Source organism: Grammomys surdaster, unplaced genomic scaffold (genome assembly GCF_004785775.1).
Source record: "Grammomys surdaster isolate TR1022 unplaced genomic scaffold, NIH_TR_1.0 129, whole genome shotgun sequence".
NCBI lineage: Eukaryota > Metazoa > Chordata > Mammalia > Rodentia > Muridae > Grammomys > Grammomys surdaster.
The window spans coordinates 20,873,425-20,896,720 of record NW_021604587.1 but is presented as its reverse complement, the minus strand read 5'-3'; the positions used below and the strand labels follow the sequence as shown (position 1 = coordinate 20,896,720).

The 23,296-nt window shown below is 46.4% G+C and overlaps 1 protein-coding gene across 1 annotated transcript in view; it reads right to left on the bottom strand.

Moving 5' to 3' along the window:
* Positions 1-5,263: 5,263 nt before the first annotated feature.
* The window catches only part of Ncaph (non-SMC condensin I complex subunit H), a 26,362-nt gene continuing 8,329 nt past the window's right edge, over positions 5,264-23,296 (bottom strand). Inside the window, exons 5-18 of the mRNA XM_028755834.1 lie at positions 22,898-23,033; positions 22,219-22,343; positions 20,893-21,082; positions 19,562-19,653; positions 18,613-18,818; positions 16,527-16,675; positions 15,946-16,052; positions 15,004-15,126; positions 12,714-12,824; positions 10,506-10,679; positions 9,322-9,438; positions 8,013-8,104; positions 7,567-7,642; positions 5,264-5,766 (exon numbers count right to left, since the gene is read on the bottom strand). Of these exons, the coding sequence (XP_028611667.1) occupies positions 5,707-5,766; positions 7,567-7,642; positions 8,013-8,104; positions 9,322-9,438; positions 10,506-10,679; positions 12,714-12,824; positions 15,004-15,126; positions 15,946-16,052; positions 16,527-16,675; positions 18,613-18,818; positions 19,562-19,653; positions 20,893-21,082; positions 22,219-22,343; positions 22,898-23,033 (1,758 nt within the window). The 3' untranslated portion in view covers positions 5,264-5,706. The remainder of the gene's footprint in view (positions 5,767-7,566; positions 7,643-8,012; positions 8,105-9,321; positions 9,439-10,505; positions 10,680-12,713; positions 12,825-15,003; positions 15,127-15,945; positions 16,053-16,526; positions 16,676-18,612; positions 18,819-19,561; positions 19,654-20,892; positions 21,083-22,218; positions 22,344-22,897; positions 23,034-23,296) is intronic.

Genomic DNA, 23,296 nt, shown 5'->3' with positions numbered 1-23,296 from the left:
GAGAGTGTCCTGGTGGCAGCCCTTAAGGATGTGCCTGAAGTCAAGGCTGTTCATGTCTGTCAGCCTCTGCTGCCTTGAGTTGAGCAGAGTGTCAGGGACCTGCATCTTGCATTTTCTCCAAAGCTGACTTTATTTCTTACTGTTTTTTAATTTTTTAAATGTAGGAGTGCCCTGTCTGTATGTACACCTACATGCCAGAAGAGGGCATCAGATCTCATTACAGATGGTTGTGAGACACCATGTGGGTTGCTGGGAATTGAACCTAGGACCTCTGGAAGAACAGCTAGTATTCTTAACCCCTGAGTCATCTCATCAGCCACTTACTGCTTTTTAAAATGAACAGGTTTCATTATAACGTTTACATCCATGTGGACCATAAACTCTGCTTACCTTTTCACCTTCAAATTAATCTGTCATTGGCCACTACCCAAGTGGTTCTCAACCTGTGAGTCTCAACCCTCTTAGAGGTTGAATATCAGATATTTGCATTATAATTCATAAATAGCAAAATTAGTTATGAAGTAGCAGTGAAGTAACTTATGGTTGGGGCCACCACAACATGAAGGACTGTATTAAAGGGCTGCAGATTAGGAAGGTTGAGACCCACTGCTCTACTATTTCCTACAAGCCCTCTTCTGTCCCCAAGGTGGTCAGTCCTCTTACCTTCATGCCATATGTGTATATGAAACAGAACGTACAATTTGAGGAGAAAAAGAACACCAGGAAATATAATGTTGGGAGTTAAGACTTGGGCTCAGAGAGATGACAAGTTCAAAGAAGGGCCTGATGAGAAATGGAATGGAGAATGGTGTCCTCTGTGAAGACCCCACCCAGCTAAACTTGCAACCAGTAAAAAGGCCTGAGGGACCTCCTGAAGCAAAGGAAAGCTTATTCAACAAAGGAACGCATCAAGGAATCAAAGCTTATACAAATGCAAGGAAGGCGGCAGCCTCCATCCCAAGCAGGAAGCAGGACTTGGCAGCTTCAGTCAAGGATGCAGGAGTGAGTAGAGGGGCTGTGGATTTTCCTCCATGGTAAAGGAAAGCTGAAGCCAGGCAGTGGCGAGGGAGCTCCTGCACGGAGGACTAGAGAGGCTATCACATGACACTTCGAAAATGAAGCCTGGATTGTGTTGGAGACCCCAGATCTTGGAGATGCCAGAGCCAGGGATACTGTTAATCCGACTTGGTGAGAATAAGACCACTGCCACAGCTTTGAGCCAAATTTGAAGGAAGCTTTAAACACTGGCTGATGACTCTGGTTAGGTCCATTCCAAGGTTCCCAGAAAATGGCCATGAGTTATACTGGCCAGGTGCTTATAAAGGCAACATATAAGGCTATATACATCCCCCACTGGCTTCATCCAATAGGATGAAGCATACATTCTGATGTACTTCCAGCCTAAGTGTGATCAAGTATATCCAGTGCAGTTGGGTCAACCAAACTTGTTAGGGAAGTGAAAATGTATGACTTATCTCAGATGGACAGCAGCCCCCAGCATATCTCTCTTTGGGCAAGGGACTCAGAGGTTAGTGGCATTTTTGTTTTGTGAATCTTTTAGGCACAGTAATTAAAACTTAAAATATAACTTTAGATCTCACAATGCCTGCCAAGGAGAGCTGCAGCCCAAGTGGAACCAGCTCAAGAGATTGCCTTGAGTCTCAGAAAAGACTTTTAGATTTTTAAACAATGTTGAGACCTGTGATAGACTATGGGGACTTCTGAAGTTGGACTGAATGCATTTTGCATTATGATATGGCTCAATCCCATGGGACCCAAGGAATGGAATGTGATGGTTTAAATGAAAATGACCCCCATAGGCTCGTATGTCTTGAATGCTTGGGCCACGGCTGGTCAAACCTTTGGGAAAGATTAGGAAGTGTGGCCTGTGTCTCATGGCATTCATATCCACTGGGTCTGGGAAAGACCACAGACTTATACTCAATTCAAATGTGGATTAATGAATTTATTCTTGCTGCTAGGAGCAGGACAGTGGTCTTAGAGCCAAACAGCATAGCGTGCAGAAGAGGGGTAAGATGGGGTTTTAAAAGTGGACATCAGAAAAGTGTATATTACAACTGTCCATAGAATCCACAGCCGGACAGGAAAATTGCTCAACTTCCCTCAGTTGTTGCTTTCTTTTCTGATACACAGTAATAAAAAGACTATGTCATTCTTTTCCCACAGTGATAAACAAGTTTTACTGAAGGAAGGCAGCTCTTAATACCTCACAGCCCATTACTCTATTTAAGATAAGGGGCATGAGCTGGAGAGATGGTTCAGCAGTTAAGAACACTGACTGCTCTTCCAGAGGTTCTGAGTTTAAATCCCAGCAACCACATGGTGGCTCACAACCATCTGTAATGAGATCTGATGCTCTTTTATGGGGTATCTGAAGACAGCTACAGTGTACTTACATATAATAAATAAATAAACCTTTGAGCAAGAGGAAGAAGGGAAGCGCAGGGGGGGGGGGTAGAGGGTGGGGGGAGGGTGGGGGGGGCACAAGAATCTCCCAGCCCTCCCAGAGCAAAAGGTCAACAGCCCTCAAAGAATGCCTGGCTCATTGCTTCTTGGCCTTTTGGCTAAGATCAAGTGAGGAATGCCTGGCTCCATAGTACGTTTCTTTAGCTATCACAGGGGACCTGTGTGAACTATCATCCAGGTCTGAGAATGTTAATGTCTGGGATTGAGCAGTTTATTTTTAGGCAAGCAATAACATAGTGCCATCAAGTTAGGGCTGGCTGTCACATCCCCACATTGTCACTGGGTGTGGGCTTTGAGGTTTGATAAGACTGTGGAGACTTCTGAAGTTAGACTGAATGCATTTTGCAATATGCTATGGCTACAAGCCTATTGGGGACAAGGAATGGATCTACCCCAGATCCAGTCTGTCTCCAACTTACAGATCAAGATGTAAGATCTAAGTTCTCAGTTTAAACCAGACATAGTGATGCATACCTTTATACCCATTGCTAGGTTAGCAGAGGCAAGTGGATCTCTATGAGTTCAAGACCATCCTGGTCTACATAAGAATTCCAAAACAGCCAGGGTAGAGACCCAAAAACCACAACTTGCCTTGGTCATAGTGTCTTCACAGCGGTAGGATAGTAACTAAGACAGTGACCATGCAGAATTGGTGAGGGAGGGCATCTTGGCAGTTAGTGCAGAGGTTCCAAGGTGTTGTAACCCAGAGGTGGGAGCCTATCCCTGTGGTTGGTACTTGTTCTGCAAGCACAGGAAGCTGGGGTTGGACACATGGGCCCCAGCCTCATAAGACCTTCTCAACCCAGATAGTGTAGCTATCTTCAAGCTTTCTTCAAGCTGAGGACACAGATGACTTAGACAGACGTGTCTAGAGTTGTGTTTTTAAGATAGTGGCTGTGCCAGCACTTGGGAGGCAGAGGCAGGCGGATTTCTGAGTTCGAGAGTTCGAGGCTAGCCTGGTCTACAGAGTGAGTTCCAGGACAGCCAGAGCTACACAGAGAAACCCTGTCTCGAAAAACCAAAAAAAAAAAAAAAAAAAAAAAAAAGATAGTGGTTGTGACTGGGGAGTATTATGGAAGTCAGGAAGGATGGCTCTGCTGTCATCCACACAGGTGATAGGTGTCTGAACTTGGTGGTGACTGTGTGAATGAAGAGATCAAAGTGTGTGGACAGTGAAAAGAGTAGTAGTCAGGAGAGATGCTGGGAAATGGTTTAGGTCCTGCGTGAATGCTGGAACCATCCCAAGGCAGCTCCCAGGGTGCGAGATAGAGTGCCTGGGATCCTCCCAATGTAGGCATTCATCATGAGAGAGGGCTACATGGGGAGAGAGGGCATCTGACTGCATCTTAACCCTCTGAGCCATTAAGAGATACACAGCCATACCTGCACACTTAGACTTAAGAAGTGTCCTCGTCTCACTGAGTTGTTTTAAATGTATTATAAGAGAATGTTTGACTTGTGCATTATATCCCATATATGCAATTGTAAAAACATGTAAAAATGTCTCGGGTGAAAAGGTACCATAAACGGAGAAACTTCAGACTCCCTGCTATAGAGAAGTGATGGCTGAGAAGGCATGGCCAGTCCCACCCAGAGACTAACAGCTGAGCCAGGGCTGGTACCTTTGGTGTGGGAAGCACTTGCCCACAGCACAGGGACAGACTGCTCACTAAATCATAATCTCTGAAACATGCAGATGGAGCAGAGAAAAGCAGGCACCACTTTGAACATGATTTAGAAAGCATGTTTGGGATGTGTGGCTCTTTCCTCCATGTTGAAACATTCCCTTGTAGTGAGAGAAGGGAGGTTCATGGTACCACTACCTGACTCACAAGGCCCTGCCACACATAAGCAGGGCAATTGCTAGACTGCTGAAGCTGCCTGCAGGCAAGCAGGAGCAGCAGGGATACCCTGTAAGCTGTCATCCATGCTTGGGTAGGCTTGAGGTAGCTGCCTTTGTCATTATGCTTCCCTAAGCTGATACTGCTTCATCAAGTGGGACATTGTTTCTTTGGTCTAGCATTGGTGCCTAACCTGAATAGACTATTTCTGTCTTTCCATGAAGCCACAGAGGAAAGGACTGCCTTTTGAGTTAGAGCAACTTATAAGTAAGAATTACTAATTGCACACTCTAGCTTCTTGTCCATCATCCTAGATGCTGACCTGGACAGTGAGTGACAGGGACCCAAGGCATACTGCAAGCAAACTTTGTTCATTTCCCCAAGGTACAAGAAGACATTTTATATCTAGGAGCGTGACTGGTTCTGTGGGGATGAATGAGTGGTCTCAGCCCCTCAGTGTGGATATAGAAGACAGGAAGGCCTCTGCAGTCTTCCAGGCCAGGCAACAGGAGTCAGAACTTGCTGGTGACAGGGAATGGAAAAATCAAAGTATATAAGGAGGAACATTGGGGAGTTACTGTTCAGCCTGTGACTACAGCAACACAGCAGCAAAGTAGCTGCAAGAGATTCAGGATGCATCAGCTTAAGGCCTGTCCCTGAAGCCACCTGCCCCTTCTGTGTTGTCCTCATTAACTTGGTGTGCTCCCGACAGTGGGGCCAAGGCTAAGTTAAGTCACAGGAGGGCAAGAGAACACTTCTATCACCTTTGCTACTCACCTTCGCTACTGCCACCCCTCCCACAGAATCCATAGGTGCCTATATACAGATCTGATCTCCAAACAGGTGTTCTATTTCCTCTTGCCCTATGTACCCTGGCCTTCATGGGCATGGCCTCCTGAAAAGCTGAGGGAAATAACCAGGGGTGATGCTGATACTGAGTGTTTACTGGGCGCTCAGACGCTGTATCAGAATAGTTTTATTTTGGGGTATTATATACACTTACAAGTTTAAAAATGATAAATTTTATGTACATAGATGAGGGAATTCTTTAAAGACAGTAAGTAAGAGGCTACAAAGAAACTATTCTCCATAGTACAGATGGAAAGTAGAAAGGTCACAGAAAGTGACCAGAAGCACATCCATATAAAGATCAGACTGTCTATACTCCAGACTAAAGCTCCCCTCTCGGAGGTGGATGTTACCCATGTGAGACCTTCCAACAGCATGGAGCTTCAGAGTGTGGCATCCAGACTGAAGTGGCAAGAGGGGCAGAGAACCAGCACTGTGGTGGTTGGCTATAGTCACACTACAAGCCTATCACCTCTCCACGGCCACCAGGAAGCAATGGGCCTCCTGCTGCAGACGTCTCAAAGTGGACTCAGTCCCCTTGCATCACCAGAACATCAGAAAGATCCTCTGTGCCTTCTAGCTTCAGATTCTGAGGGAAAAGAAACACAGGCTTTGATAGACTTGAGAACAGAATCCTAAGACAAACTTCAGTTGAGGTGACAAGATGACTACAGAGAATGAGCTATTTCATCAGTATAAGGAGAATCATCTTGTGGCAAGTACAGTTTGCACAAAGCTGCTTCTCAGGCCTTGCCAAGTGTAGGGGAAACACAAGGATCCTTCTCTGCCTCTGCTTCAGTTAACAGAACTCCCACAGAAGACTAACATGTCCACGTACACCCACAGGCCATTACTCCACCCCCCGAGCTGCTACACCCGACAGCTGCTCAGTGCCATATCATACTTCTCTCAACTTCAGGCAGCTTTTCTCTTAGAACTAGCTGACTGCCAAGAGATGATCCCATCAAAGGTGCAGTGGTGAGACCCGTCAGCACTCAGCATCCACCCCACCCTCTTCCCTAACTTGTCTTCCTGGTATGTTATAGCTCAGGTTCTCGAAGCTATTGAGATGGGGACTGGGCTGAGTGGTAGAACACTTGTCTAACATACGTAAAGCCTAAGTTTGATCTCTAGCGTGGGGGTGGGGGTGCAGCAGTGGTGGTTCCAGTTTGGCCAATCAGTTGTATGCTGCTGGCTATGGAGGCAGAGGGAAGAGAAGGACAGCCATCCGTTCCTCAGCCCCACCACACAGCAATGGTGGAGAGGGTCCACGTGGGAGGGACTAAAGGAGAAAAGAACAAGGTCTGGGATGAAGTGTTTCGGGGAACATTTTCCTTGGGGGTGCTAAGCTCTGAGTTATCACAGAATTCTTAGGAAATGTCAAAACGGTCCAAGTCCAATCCTGTATCAGCTTGACAGCGCACGGGCTGTGGCTATCTTGCATTTTCAGATATCCAGGCCTCTACAGGGGAGACCTGATTGCAGCAAGAGGGAGTCAAGCCACTAAAACCTTCGCCATCACTAGGGAACAGGGCAGAGCTGCAGAGCAGGGGCTTCACACTCCTACTCCAAATGGGTCTCAATGGCCACTATGTACACTCTTTCTTGTCAAGGTGGTAAGAGTACCCTAGTCAGTTATTCAGCTTTTCTCAGTCTTTCTTTAGGTTGCTGGCATGACAGATGCCTCAGAGCTTCTATCAGGAACCACACAGAAATACTTCTACTGCCATAACCACAGACAGATGCTGTGTGTCTGCCACTCTAGACCTCATGGGCTTTTTTTTTGTTTTTGTTTTTTTGGTTTTTTTTCGAGACAGGGTTTCTCTGTATAGCCCTGGCTGTCCTGGAACTCATTCTGTAGACCAGGCTGGCCTCAAACTCAGAAATCCACCTGCCTCTGCCTCCCAAGTGCTGGGATTAAAGGCATGAGCCACCACTGCCCAGCTTTTTTTTTTTTTTTTTAGATCTTTATTTTTATTGATCTGGGTGATGGTGATGGTACACACCTTAATCCCAGCACTCAGGAGGCAGAAGCAGGCAGATCTCTGAATTTGAGGCCAGCCTGGGCTACAGAGCAAGTTCCAAGACAGCCAGGGCTACACAGAGAAACCCTGTCTAGGAAAAAAAAAAAAATTTTATTTTATTCGTGTGAGTCTGTGGTGTGTGTGTGTGTGTGTGTGTGTGTGTGTGTGTGTGTAAGAGGGAGTCAGAGCTCCCTGAGCTGGAGTTATAAGAGCTGTGTGCTGCCCAATATGGGTGCTGGGAGCTGAAGAGGAGTATGTGCTCTTACCCACTAATGTGGCAACCTTTGGAAGATCTGCTATAAAAGCTCTAGTGAACTGGCAGAGAGGATGATTTAGATGCCCCCATCCTTACTTAGATGACCTACCTTTTCATTTGCTAAATGCAGGAGACAGGCGAAAGCCAGGGGTATGGAGAGGTTCTGAGCCATGAGCGAGGGCAGCCTGGAAAGAAAGGGGCAAGCGCAGAGTAGGTCATGCAACCCAGAGACCAGGGCTCCTCCATCAAGTTGTGTGTGACTCACACACACACAACTAAAGACTACTGAGGAACAAGACTTCCAAGGCCTTATAAGCAGATGCATTCATAAGCAGGTTTTTCCAGTTTGTGTCTGGAAATGTTTCCTAGACTGTTCCAGCCACTCAAACAGGGAAGGGTTTTTTACAGCTTATCCATACACAGGACAGAGAGCAGCTCCTTCAAGTGTTTATATACAGTAAGATGTGGACAATGGCCCATCATGCTGAAAGTCCCACCAAGAAGTTGGCCAGGGCTCAGAGGGGACAGGGCAGCCCAATGTCTGTCAGCACGCACCTTGTCTGCAGGTCCTTTGTGAGCCCACTGAGTTTCTTCTCATCAACCACTTTCTCAGGGGCCTCTTCCTTTCCATTGTCAGTGTGGTTTGCCTAACCAAAAAAACCAAAAACAAAAAAAACAAAGCATATTTATGGTTTGAATACTTAAGTTTCTGTTTGAAAGAACAGAAACTTACAAAACTGTAAATCCCATTTTAAAAAAAAAAGTGTATTGAATGAAGCAAAGATAAATTCTTGGGTATCTCTGAAGACCTTAAGGAGGAGGTCTTAGTTTGTTTCCCCACACTGACAATCTTAAGAGGTTCAAGAATTTTTGTTTTGTTTTTGCTTTTGAGTTTCTATGTAGTCCTAGCAGTCCTAAAACTCACTACGTGGACCAGACTGGCCTTGAACTTACAGAGGTCTACCTGGCTCTGGCATGAGCCAGCACACCAGGCTGAGTTACTGGAATTCACCAAGGTGTGACTGTGGGTAGTGGATCATATGCCCTCGCTCACTCTTTCATATTCTAGCCATGATATGAGTGATTAGACCCTACTCTGTGCTTCTGTGAAGTACGACTACAAGACCAAAGCAAGGGTGGCAACCCACTGCAGACTGAAACCTCTAAAACTCAGCCAAGGTAAATGCCTTTCTTTGAGGTGAGGGTCTCTGCTGTTTGTTACAGTGCACACACTAACATGGTGACTGAGGCTTTCTCTGACATATCCAAGACCACACAGCTCAGAGTCCTAGATAACTATGAATTTCAATGTACAGCCAGCAAAATGTGTAAGCAAGAATGGAGTTTGTAGAGCCCGATGGATCTGAACAGCTAATCAGGGTTCTAGGTCTGAACACTTAGTCAGGGTTGGCTTTACTCTCAGGAGAAGAAATCTGGCAGCGTGATTATTTCTCCAGTGTTCCTGCTGAGAATCGACATCCAAATCAGAACACCAGCTCAAATCGTAAACACTTTCTGACACTTGTAAGGTAGTCATAAGACTTTGAAAAGGTCGTATTTTAAGTTACGTTGCTACTGGGTAAGTACTCCAAATGCTCGTCAGGACTGTAAAGCACTTGATGCCAAGGTAGCATGATAAAGGTGAGAGAGTAGCCAGGGCGTCAGCTGGACCGTGTATCAGCTTCCATGCGGCCTGCCCACTCCTCTGCTGGGACAGTCTCCTCTTTCAAGGCATGATGTCTGTTTTAAACTTGGACCACATCTCTCTGCTTTGGGGCATGGACCACACTGAGGGATCATGAGCTTCAGACATCAGCTGTCCCCTCTTACACACTGGGGACCTAAGGAGCATATATGCTGTTACCTCTGTGTCAGCCTCCTTTCTAGAAAACTCTGTCAGCAGACTCCACATACTCTGCTTCAGCCTTTTCATATCCATCCTTTTGGCAGTCTTGGCATAATGAATTTCTATCTTATTCACCTGAAATAGATGTAACAAAGCAAAATTAGGCAGAAGAAAAGCATTCGCTACCAATTTACTGTAAAATAGAAGTCTGGAGTGAAAAAGTTGGAAATCAAGGAGGAATCCTGGCCTGGCATAGTGGCGCACACCTTTAATGCCAGCCCTCCGAGGCAGAGGCAACTGGATCTCTGTGAGTTAGACACCAGCCTGGCTTACAGAGCGAGTTCCAGGACAGTCAAAGCTATTAAGTGAAACCCTGTCTCAAAAACAAAAGCAAAAAGGACAGCCAGTCTCAACCTCACACACAGAGCTTCCTCTGCGAACACTAGGAGCTCCCTGCAAAAAGGTCGCATTTCTTTCTGTTTTTACCTTTTGAACTTTGTTGTTTTGCTTTTTAAGACAGTCTCAGTAGCCAAGTCTAGCCTGGGTTTACTATTTAGATCCTCTGCTGGCATTACAAGTATGTACTACCATGCCCAATTTTAATGAGCCAGAATTTAAGGAGTCAGTGCAGGGGATTGAACCTAGGGCTTCGTGTATGGTAGATAAACACTCTACCAACAAAGCTAAATTCCCAGATCCTAACTTCTTTTAATCAGAGGATATTTAGATTGAGACCAAGAATTGCAGTGTAAGAGATGAATAGATGAAACGGGTAGCACCCAGCCCGGCTCTTGGGATAGGGCGTCAGGTGTGTAACACATGACATGAACTGAACCTGGCCAAGGTCTTTCAGAAGCCCACAGCAAGGCTCTCTGCTACAGCCTTCATTCGTGTACTTTATTGGCGTGACCAATCCACTCCTACTTATGGCTTGAGTTTGATTCTCAACACTGTAAAAGTAAATAAAAGTTTCTAAGATAAAATACGGTCTTTGGAAAGATGTCCTTCCATATAACCTAAGTAGTCGATGGCAAGTAACTAACCAGTGAGCAGTTTATACAGTGCGACCCTTCGTGAAAACTCAGACAACAGGTTAAGAGGGAAACGGAAAACAGGTGGCGTGTAGGCTGATACAACTCACATCTGAGAGGCATTAAGAGATAATCAGGAAGCCACACAATTCCTTGCTGTCTCCTCCTTACCTTCTGAGGTTCCGCCACCAAGTTTGACTCTCCGTAAGTTGTGATATCTGCTTCTTGGCTTTCAGGAGAAATGTGACCATTCTCTTGTGTAGTCTTTGGATCAGATTCAAGGTCAAGGGGCCCAACTGGTCCCGAAAATAAATCGTCTGACTCTTCACAGTCACTGTCAGCAGCCTGGGCAAGGAAACAATCCTTCAAGTTTGGCAGATGCTGTCAATGGAGCTTAGAGACCACCGGAAAGACTCGATGTACACAAAGAAAGCAGAGCCCCAACGTGGCCTGCTCGCTTTGCTTCCTCCTGCTTCACATAAACCCTACTACAGAGAGAGGAATCTCTTATTGGCCTGAGACCTCGGAAGCATGAGTTTAAAGAGCGCAATGACCACAGAGACCAGTGTCCCCTTTGCTTAGTAGCTAGATGAATATTTCATTTTATAGAAAGCATTTCCAAAACACTAGAGCAAAGCTTGTATCCCTTGCCCAACAAGAGCACAGAACAGGGGCTGGACATGTAGCTTAGCATAGAGCATTACATGTGAGGTATTGGGTTCCATCCTTATCACCCCAAAACAGTACAGGAAATCTCAGGTACTATCTAATTTGGTAACAGAAGCAATGACTTTATATATTTTGGACATAGATTCTCATGAATCCCAAAATGACCTCAAACTTCCCTTGTAGCAAAGGATGGCTGGAACTTCTGACTGTCCTTCCTCTACCTCCTGACTGGGAGGTGTGTCCCACCACACCCAGTGTAATGCTTAGAATAAAAATGCCTCCACTCATATACTCATAGGGAATGGCGCTATTGGCAGGTGTGGCCTTGTTGGAGGAAGTGTGTCACAGGGGTAGGTTTTCAGAAGTTTAAGCCAGGCACAATGTAGGTCTCCCCCCTTCCCCGACTCTCTCCCTGCCTCCTGCCATCCAGATATGGAACTCTGTTACCTTTGTGGCACTACATCAGCCTGCACGTCTCCATGCTTTCCACGATGCTAACAATGGACTAAACCTCTGAACTGTAAGCCAGCCATAATTAAATGTCTTCCTTTATAAGAGTTGCCACGGTCATGGTGTCTTCAAAGCAATAGAACAGTAACTAGGACACCTGGTTTATAAGGTTCTGGGGAGCAAACCCCTGGCTTGATTCATGCTGGTCTACAGTCTCAGTCCACAGAAAGTCATTCTCAGAACCAAGCCCTGAGAGAACAGGTAAGAACTGTGAGACAGGCGGTAGGGCAGAACTCCAAACAGGTCCCCTGGCTGGTCCTTACAGGCACTGAGGTTAGAGAAACATCAGCCAAGAGGTCAGACTAAATTTTCATTAAAACACAACAGTCTCTCCCCACAGTAAGGAAAGAAACAGAACATATGACTGTCCAATTCTGTCCTCCTGGCATGCAGGGTCACAGGAGGCTCTGCCCTCCTCCCCACTGCTTCCATTTGCTCTTCCTTTCAGGAGACTCACAATGAGAAACAAATTATCAGTGCCCACCAAGTCTGAAGATGAGGAATGGCTTGTACAAGTCCTCCCGATAGGTAGGTACCTCCAGACAGTTCTTGGCCCTACGAGACCACACCACTTTCACATGCTTACATGTTTTGTCTCACAGCCAAAATACTAGCTCCCATGAACAAGAAGTATAGTTCTATTCCTTTGAAATCCCGCAATAGCCAAGATTAGTGCTGTGTTGTGCAGGCCAGAGACTATTCATTAGCAGAGTGTCCTAGTTAGGGTTTTACTGCTGTGAACAGACACCATGACTAAGGCAATTCTTATAAAGTCAGCATTTAATTGGGGCTGGCTTACAGGTTCAGAGATTCAGTCCATTATCATCAAGGCGGGAACATGGCAGTATCCAGGCAGGCATGGTGCAGGAGGAGCTGAGAGTTCTACATCTTCATCTGAAGGCTTCGAGGAGAAGACTGTTTCTAAGCAACTAGGAGGAAGGTCTTAAAGCCCACACCCACAGTGATACACCTACTCCAACAAGGCTACACCTCTTAATGGTGCCACTCCCTGGGCCAAGCGAATACAAACCATCACACAGAGCCTGCCCACTGCTTCCTGCACCTGGAGTATGAGTAAAGTGGCCACACTGAGCTCATTCCTCAGAACTGTTCACTGGTATATACTGAGACAGAGGGTAACAGAAACCAGGGAAGAGATCACCCTCCACTTGGAAGAGGCAGGAGCTCTTCTCCCCTTACCTGAAGTCCAGGGCAATAGTTGGAGGTGTCGTTAGGGTTGTCGTAATCATAGTCTTCAATTTCCTCATAGTGCTCAGTCTTTGCCTTCTGGTTCTGGCCCATCTTAAGTGACTAGAATAGAAGAGGGGTGTGCAAGAAGAAATCTCTAAAAAAAGCAGCTGCTGGACGAAGCTGGGGATGACAAGACTGTTTCCTATTCAGTCTCATTTTAGAAAGACATGACCCTACAGTGAGGGGCCTAAATGGCTACATAGTCTAACCAAGTCTCTACTGCACAGAACAACAGAAGGTACAGGACACAGAGCCTCTACTCACCCCCCCAAAGCAAAGCACTTCCTACTCTGATCTGAAATTGCATCTTCTGCAGTTTTACTTTAAAAAACAAAGGCTGGCCACCTGTCTACAGCTTTCTAAAAGAAACTCAATTGTTCTTGAACAACCTGCCAAGAACTCCTTATCTTAAATGCAGCCTACTGAGGCTGGGGTGAGGAGTCAATACAGTGCTGGCCTTGCAAACACAAGGCCTATGTCTGGAGCTCCATTTTTTCCATGTAAAAAAGCAAGTGTGGTTGCCCACGTCTAACCAGTTCAGGAAAACTGAGAGATGAGTCCTAGAACTCTGCTGGCCAGCCAGTTTATCTAATTGGTGATTACAGGGTGAGGTGAGAGACTGTCTCAGAAAAAAGCTAGGAGCATGCTCAGTGGGTGTAGCTGCTTGCCACTAAGCCTGACAACTTAAGGTCAATCCCCAGGTTCAATATGGTAGAAGAAAACTGACTCCTCAAAGTTATCCCCTGACCTCTACACACACACTGTGGTACTCATGTGTATGTTTCCACACAGGGTATACAAGGAAGACACCCAACATTTACATCTGTCCCAGCATATACACGAGTACGCATGTGCACGCACAAATAAAAAAAATAAAGGCATACACCCCTTGCTGGGGTGGCAAGCACTGCTCACTACACAGTAAAGAAAGAAGCATCTAGCTTTTTCCCTACTTATCCCTGAGTTCTCATTTAGCCTTCCACAGCTCACAGAACTGTGCCTCCCCTTGGGAGTGCTCAGTGTCCACAGCCCTCAAACATCGGAGCTCTTACCCTGTCATCTATCCTTGGAATACGTCTGGGTTGAGGGGAGTGTGGCGGGAGATGGATTAACTTGCAACACTATCTTGACTACTCTAATACAATTCTAAAATCAACCCCTTAAAACAATATTTTTATAATACAAATTCAAAAACAATATCAAACATTTAGTGAGTTAAGAAATGGCCCACTAGCCAGGCAGTGGTGGCACACGCCTTTAATCTTCATACTCATGAGGCAGAGGCAGATAGATCTCTGTGGGTTGCTAGCCTGGCCTACAGAGCTAATTCTAGGACAGCCAGAGCTACTATGCAGAGAAATACTGTTTCAAAAAACCAAAAAGAAAAAAAGGAAAAAGAAATCCCCAACTTTCTTCCACTGCTTCCAATGTCACATGAAGCTCTTCTCCACTGTGTAACCCTTCTTTGTGTATGTGCAAGCTTGTTCCTGGGTGGGAGGTGAGGAGGGGCCAGGAACAAGAAACAAAAGTAATTTGTAGAAAATCCACTACTGACTGGGGTTGGGGAAATCAAACAATCAAAGTCAGGCCCTACAATATGATGATGGCTTTCTCTATCACCTTCACCTCTGAATACACAAATTACCATCTTGGCTATCCTACTGCAAGGTTCATAATCATGGCTATAGGGGGCATATCAGTGAATTCAGGAAAATATATGCCTATCGTTGAAACTGTATGGTGACTAAACACAGTGGTGCACAACTGGAATCCTGGTCCTTCAAAGTGCTGAAGCATGAGGAGTCCGAGACTGAGGCAAATTGGGAATATGTAGCGAATTCAAGGCCAGCCTGAGCTACAAAAGAAAACAAAAGCTATAACATGCTGCTTAGTAAAGTTCAATCCCTAGGACCACAAAGAGAGGAAAAGAACTTAAGCTCTTGCAGAGGAACAGACACAAACCAGTGCAAGAGTGGACCTATGAGAGCTGGGCTGGAACCCAGGCGGAGCGCTCCCTGAGATGGGCTGGAACCCAGGCGGAGCTCTCAGAGTCAATGAGGGCTCTGCAGTCTCTGTCCTCAGCTCTGCCTCACCATCTGCTCTCTGTGATCCCCTCCTGGACACCCTCCTCTCCTCCGAGGTGCTGCCCAACAGCAACAGGACAAGCCACCCGATCCACACAGGCCATCTACGGGCCTGGCAGCCACAAGAGCTTAAAGGAAGGGAGGTACCGTCTTACCCTGATGCCTGGTTTGAGGTGAAGCCGGACCAGATTATCAGTTTCATAATGGAAATCTGTGGGCAGAGTGGTGGCTTTCCAATTCTGGTTCTCCAAAGTGGCCTTGGTCAGAGTGGTAGCAACCTATTTGTTTTTTAAAAGAAAAAAAAAATCTTAGCAACAATGATTAATATCACTTTAAGGCATTTAGGAAGGATCTGGGCATTGCTCCACTACTTGCAACTCTCTGTATGATGAAGTGTGTACTGGGTATGAGAGTAGACACATTTAACTGAAGTACTCAGAGGCACACTGACACGAGATCAAGGTCAGCCTGGGCTGTAGAGGGCAGGAGACTGGGCTACATGGTGTTGCCCTATCTAAACCTCTAAACGTTCCTGACCCCGCCACTGGCTTTGTTTCTCAATGGTCCCTCAAGGACTGAGAGGGAGAGCAGAGTATTTGTTTACACCAGTTAAAGTTCTAGCTAGGCACGGTGGCACACTGCGGAGTACAGGCAGGAGGAACAGAAATTGAAGGCCAGCCTCATTTATACAGCAAGTCTGAGGGCAGCCTGCTACATAAGACCCTATTTCTAAAAAGCAAAGACTGAAATATACAATAACTTTCTGCTTTTTTCTTTTGTTGTGGGTCTCTCTAAAACTTGGGTTAGTCTGAACTCAGAGAGCCACTGCCTCTGCCTGAGTGCAGAGAGAAATTAAAGGCCTGCACCACCGTACTAGGCTGTAGAGGGATTTTGTGGTGGTGGTGGTGGTGGTTTTTCAAGACAAGGTTTCTTTATGTAGCCATCTGCCAGCCTCTGCCCCCCCCCACCCCACCCCCCGGTGCTGGGATTAAAGGTGTGTGCCGCCCACTCAGCTTGCACAGGGATTTTTGGAAAAGCCTGTTTGGAAGGGCAAGGAGTGCAGTCATCTAAGAAGGGCAGGAATATCTGGCACAAACCTTTGTTTTCTGAAAATATGCATCAAAATCGATATCCTCATCAAAATTAATTTCAAAGTCTTTCTTTGCATTCTTCTTTTTGTTCTCTGTGCAGGAGTTATTATCTTCTGCAGAAATAAACACAGTTTATAACACTGTTCAGCTCTGTGCCAGCATTATTTTCATTTCACATCTACCAATGGCTACCAATGGCCTTGTCAAGCTTAAGGTAGCATTTATGGCAGCTACACACCACTACAGTGGTAGAATCACACCTCCTGCCCATCTAAACTTAACGTTTGTGGAAGGCTGGAGGGGATTTCCTCATGCCACTCCTACAATTTAAGTTATGCTGGTATGTGGAAGCAGAGTAAGGCTGTGAGCCCTGTTCTCTAAACCTTACTCTTGCCCCTCATGCTAACTGCCTCTTCAGCAGTTGACCACGGACTGTACAGCCAGAGGCTGGCTCAGCTCCCCTGCTTCAGCTCCTCCTCAGGAGATGCAAAGAGCAGAGAGCAGCAGCTTTCCCCGCTCCCTGCAGACTGCAGACAGCATGTGCTGCTGCACTGCACTCTCTTCAAGTCCCACCCACAATGACTTACTCTTGGGTCGAGGCCGAAAACGCCAGTGATCTGGTCCAGCCCACATCTTCATTGTCCGGGGACTGAAATAGGAGTATTCCCCAGGTTTCATGGATAAAAAGGAGCTCATAGTTTGGATGTCTCTGTCCCCAAGGGAAATAATTTCTTCCCTGTAACATATATGAAATCATTTGTCCATGTATACTGCATGGAATATAAACCATACAGTTACATGTAAAGAAGCTGATGAAGCAAGAAATGCTAGCTACCCCCTCTACCACAAAGAAGCACTTCTTTCTTTTTCAGTTTTTTTTTTTTAATATTTTATTTTATATGTATGGGTGTTTTGCCTACATGAATTACATACATGCCTGGTGCCTCTCGAGGCCAGAAGAGGGCATGGATTCCGTGGAGCTAGAATTACAGGTGGTTGTGAACAGCCACTGGGACTCTCCAGTTCCAGAAGCAGCCTTTCTAAGAGTAAGTCCAAGCAAAAACTTCATTAAGAAACCAGCGAGTTAGCTGGGTGGTTGTGGCACATGCCTTAATCCCAGCACTCTGGAGGCAGAGGCAGGCAGATTTCTGTGAGTTCGAGGTCAGTCTGGTCTATAGAGTAAATTCCAGAACAGCCAGGGCTACACAGTGAGACTCTGTCTAGAGAAACAAACAAACAAACGAAGCCACTAAATTTCTATTTGTTGAGTGGCTACAACTATACCCATCTGAGAGACAAGAAAACAGGTAGAAAAGTCAAGGATTTTGTGTGTTTTTAGGCAGGTCCCTAAATAGCTCTGGAGAGCCTGAAACTCACTACACACACCAGGAAAACAGCAGTGAGTATGGTGGCATGCACAGGGAGGATGAGGCAGGAGGATCTTGAGTTTGAGATCAGCCTAGACTACACAATGATGTTTAGTCTCAAAAAATAAGCAAAGGATGCCTGAGCTGAGAGCCGGATGCAACTGTCTGAATCCCAGACGTGGGCCTTCTCACACGTATGGATTTTGCTATACAACGTGATAGTCTTGTTTCCATTTGTTTACTGATTATGACCCCTAGACGCTGCCTTAGTGCCTCCTAAAAGTGAAAAAGATGTTCCACTTTACACACACGGAGGCCTGTTCAGCTTGGCAGCTTTGGTGTCTGAGGAAACCCTCTCCTCAGGCCCCTCTGCTGGTCTGTGAGGATAAAGGTGATGTGTGAAATCTTAGTCTTGTCTGACAGTGGTTTTGTACTGGTACTGAGCTGAGAATGAATCCTTAAGGCACAGTCTACAGGGTAAGCAAAAAAAGCTGTAAAAAAGCAGATTGGTTTTCTCTATAGAATCTCAAAAACAACAAAAACAAAACACAAACAAACCAAAAGCCGAAGAAACTATGCTTCAAACCTAATTTTTAAAATTAAAACACAAAACTCCACATTTCCGGCCATTGGATCGATGCTGTCAAGGACCTAGAGCATGTCATGGTCTCATGTATGTAGTTCCACGAGAACTACAGATGGAACAAGACTGCTTCAGAGCCTCCCTCTTGGGTCCCCACCCGCACTCTGAGGTCCCCTCTCAGTGGTTACGCACTTACAGCCAAAGGTGTGAGGAGCCTACCTGCCTCTCTCCCTGACAGCCGGCCTGAGGCTGTGCAGAGGCCCTGAAGGCTTACAAACTCTCCAATCACCCAAATGATCCTTCAACATACTGGGTGACAGATACCCCTTGCCCAACTCTATATAACTAACAAAATTTATATTACACTGCAATTCAAGGCCGCTCTTCCCAATCTGCACCTTCTTAGGGGGCTATCTCTGTCACATCTTCCTGACATCACAGGGCCCCTCCCCTTCAGTCTAGCTGTCCTAATGCCACTGAGCTAACGATTCCTGCCAGCTAGCTTAGAGGCAACTGTTAGCCAGCAGAATACTTCACTCTTACTCTTGGAGTGGGAGTGAGCGCTGCCTGTCAGTTTTATAATGAGGTGGATACATGCAAAGTCCCGTGTGACCCCGTGAGTCAGCCATGTGGCTCAGCCCATGTGTTCCACATGGCATACCAGTCCAGCTAACTGGAGCTAGAGGCCTATTTGGAAACCTTCTGGGACCCTGGAGGCCTTACTGGCTGCTTTGGACCTGACAGAGCTCCTTCCAACTCCGGAACTCTTCATGATCCCCAGCCGCAGAAGTGTCTGGCTCATCATCATTGTCAGCAAAATCTTCCACCAGGGGCCCATCAGGGACATCCTCTTCATCGTTGTCAACCTCAGCACTGATGTCAAACACTTGATCATTCTTCTTAAACTTGTCCATCAGGGCAGACACAGACTACAAGGAGAAGACATGGCTCTCCAGCTGTCCCCGTTCTCAGGACCCCAGCTCATCCTTGGAAAGCAACCACCCACATTTTCAGCCTCTCCTTTTCCTGTCCCCGTCCCCCCCCCCCCCCGCCATGCCCCACCTGCCAGCAGCAGCCCCTCAGGAGGAAGTTTACACTGTGCAGTGCAGGTTGAGGCTGCATTGTGTTAGGTACATTTTGCAAAACACTAAACAGGAATCTGCATTCATTAACTGTATGTTTGGAGAACAGAGTTTTCCATGGAGACCATTTATGTTGGAAGATGTAGTAAGTAGGCTAAAGGGGGCCCTGCTAAAAATACACAAAGGAAGGCTTTAAACATGACAGTTTCTCAGGAAACAGTGTGCCAAGGGACTTAACCCCCAAAAGAAGGAAATGCCTCTAGCCTGACAGAAGCTGGAGACCAGAGGCTACTGTGATGACTATGCTCAAGAGCAAATCCGACCCTCGGGAAGCAAGTGAAGAGATAGAGAGCTGAGCCCAGAACCCACAACTGTATGATGGTCCTGCTGGGGTCACAGCCCTACCCTCCCAGCCAGGCTGAGAATTCCTATGCAAGTACCAAGGGAAATATTCTCTGTGCTCCTGAATAAATAGAGTCCATGTCTCAGTTTTGGTTCCCACTGGGCAGAACTGATCTTGGGCTAGCTAACTGAAACCACCAGGCACTGGGGAACGCCCCGAGTCCTTATAAACCCAAAGATGACCGCACCTCATTATGTGTTTCACTGTCCCATTTAGTAAACTGGAACCCGGCCAGGGAAGGGCAGAGCTGGCGGTCTTCCACACACTGCTGCAAGGGAGCTGGGGGACAGCAAGATCACGGGAGAGATTATACGGGGGCCAAAGTCGCCGCTTTAAAATGACACAGAGGGCGAGGCAGTCACCTCACTCACTCAATGTTGGCTGGCTGCCAACCTCCTAACACAGACACAAGTGCACTCACAGTGGGGTCAGGCTAAATGCAAAGGAGAAACCAGAAGTACAGACGTTTCATTCTGAAGTGTAGCTCGAAAATGCATAAGCCTCTCTTTAAAAGCACACTAAGTCCTTTGGTAATCACATAACGGTACTCCTTTTCAGTCTGAAACTAAAGTAGCTACAGATGACACATCTTAGAGGATCAGAGCCCTGGCTGAGGGCATAAACACAGAAAACAAATTGCTAGCACAGTTATGCTGAGCAAAACTTCTGCAAGAACAGAAAGAATAGGGGGCTGGAGAGATGGCTCTGTGGTTAAGAGCACTGACTGCTCTTTCAGAGGTCCCAAGTTCAATTCCCAGCAATCACATGGTAGCTCACAACCATCCATGATGGGATCCGATGCCCTCTTCTGGGGTGTATGAAGACAGCTTCAGTGTACTCATATATGTAAAAATAAATGGCTATATCATTAAAAAAAGAAAAAAGAATAGAAAGAACGTAACTGAAAGTATCAGTGCGAGCCTGTAATTCCAGCACTCACGAACATGTGCGGTTACTACACTGCAGCACATGTCCTTAACACTGTCCCCTACAACATTCCTGGGTCAGAAGAAAAGAGAGAGAACTGGGGGTAAGGGGAAGATGTTGAAATCCTGACAAGTATCAGGAAACTACTAACTACTAACAGCATAGGTCAGTTCTTAACTGCCACGAGAATAAGTCACAACACCCCCACAGGTCCTGAAAAGTTCTGTGAACTAGGAGCAAAGAAGAACAAGCTGTCTCTAGCTAAACAGATGTCTTTTTCTTGCATCCCAGTTCAGATACGGACCCTCCAGGTGAGCCTGTGAGTGCCAGAGTTGGGTGCTGTAAACAGTGGGCAGATGAGGTCCATGGCACACGGACACAGTGATGGCTTACTGTTTAGACTCCTTACCACAGAAGAAGGAAGAAGAGAGTAGATTGCTAGGCATTGCCCAAGAACACCCAATGTAGCTTTCCAGAAGGGCCACCTGTATAATGTTCAGTGTTGAGAAGCAACTTAAACACACTGCCCCTATGACTATGAGAAGCATTTCTAGTGACTAAGATGCCCTGGTAAAGGCTGACTTTACTCACCTTTTAAATCTGTCATGTCTATGAAACCTAAGTCTGGCAACTCGAGAGGCTCTCCCGACAAGACGGTCTGCATGTCGGAAGGAAAAAGCAGCTCACTTCTATAGTCCTGGCAGTGGAGGGTGGAGAGAAACACCCCGGCTGTGCTGCACTCATCAAAGGAGGCTGCCGTCTTCTGAAACATAGGATCCGCCTGCATGCGAGAACAGGGAACCAAAGAATGACGGCAGGTAGCAGCAGAAAATGCAAGCTCATCCACAGCTCTGTCTACAAGTGTGTAGTCAGATGGATGAGTGTTGAGAAGTGGACTTTCAATCTCTCTACTTACAACACACATGGACAGACACCCTGCTGCAGGCAGTTCCTAAATGGCTACATCGAACAGTCCCAGCACAGTAAATGACATCACAACAAATTCTGTTGCTGTAACAGGCCACTGGGATGGAGCCAGTCACGGTTTCCATCCTTCCTATTTGTTCTGAGGACTTCTATTGAAGGGGGGGGGGGGTCTTACTCTAACCCCCAGGTTGGCATCTCACTCAGAAGCCTTCTGCCCCGGCCTCCTGAGTGTGATTACAGGTGTGTGAAACCACATCTGGCTCACCACTGTTCCTTTGAACAGAATTTTTAAGATTTGGGAGAACCCAACCAGGATGGCTAGGTGAAGGACAGGCAGAGTCAGAAGGGCTAATAACAGGGAAACGGCTACAAACATTACGAGGGGCCTCTGAGGCTGGGTCAGGGAGAAGAGGGGCACAATCACGTGATACCAACCCAAAGGTAGATCACATCCCACACATGGGGACAGGGCAGGACAACTGCGTGCGAGGCCAAAAAAGGACATCACCTGGGATCTCCCAGGAACAGATGCTTCAAGATATGGCTTCCAAGGAGAAGTATGAATTGGATCTGACAGCACAAATGTATCTCCCTGGCCTTCCTTGGAGGGTGTGATCTTGCTGTCTTCAAAACCCCATCTCAGCATCCTGGGTCCCAGAAAGGGACATGCTCTACACCTCCACCCTCTCAGCTGTCCCCATCCAGGCAGCTTCATAGCGCCTACCATGAGCATTACTCACCCTTCCTGCCCAGGGCCACTCATGCACCCAGCTTCCCAGAGCCAGCATTGTCACTGCTGGCTCCTTTCTCAAATCGTAACCAGTCTTGTGCTCCTGTGCGCAGCCCAGACCTACAGGTCCTGAGTCTGCAGTTAATGATCCAATCCATCCAGCCTTCCTTCAAAGCTCAGCCAGGCCATAAACACCGTCCCTACCGACTGACTGTCCTGCTGAATTTGCCAGAGACCACACGAGGCGCACACTTCCTCACCGCACACTTTCCATCAGCCTCAGAGACATTGATGTTGCTTAGATTCTGCTCGATGGTTTTGCAGGACTGCTTCTTCTTTGGCTTTGCAGCCTTTTTAATCCTTTCTGTTTCAACAGGACTTCCATCTGAAGGAGTAACACCAGTTCTTAAAAACCCTCTACAGCAGTCATAATTTAAACAGGGACTCCCTCCAGTCAGCAGGCTCATCGACTCTGCTGCTACAGAGTAACTGCATTACTAGACAATACATTTCACATCTAATAAAAACCACGCAGAAGCTCCCTCGTTAGTGTTTACTCAATTTTGCCTAACTAATTCCTAAAAGCTTTTATAGTCTTTGGAACTAGTGTTGTCAAAGGCCCTTAACAACCAGTAAAACCTCCCGAGAAACCATACCACAAAATACAAGTGTAAGGTCTGTCAGTCGGATGAGGCTCAGTTCAATTTCCAGATATATAAAATAATTAACCATCCATCATGAATTCTCTACAGGAGCAAATAAACTAGATTTTCCTGTATTTTCTCATGGAAAACCACATTCTGGAAATAGCCATGCCTTCCAAAAAAAAAAAAAAAAAAAGCCTTCCAAATTTTCGTGTTTTCATCCTGATACATCACTCAAATACTGTCCAGTACACACTAGAAGAAGCCCCTTCAGTCCAGACCCCAGCCTGTGTACCTCCACTGAGGTTCTCCTCTTCCTGAGGTGGCGTGTCTTTGCCCAGGCCTCCAAGGACTCTGTATACATCAGCATGGACGGCATCCACACGGACAGCATAGATCTTGGTGCTGGCATCCAAGGTGCCAGCGGCCACCTAGTTCAAAAGCACAGCTACATTCATAAGATACACAAGACAGCACTTTGAACAAGTAAAATCCAGCTAGTGTTATAAAATACTTACTTTAAAAAAAAAAAAAAGACAGGTGTTCAATGACTGATGGGAAATAAAAACCTGTCTCTTTTTCCTCTGCATTTCACTCTTTGAGAAAAGGATGTAAAGGAGCCTGGTACTGTCTCACCAGGAGGTTCATGTGTGTGCAGAATCCAAGTGTGTGAATGGTACTGTCTCACCAGGGG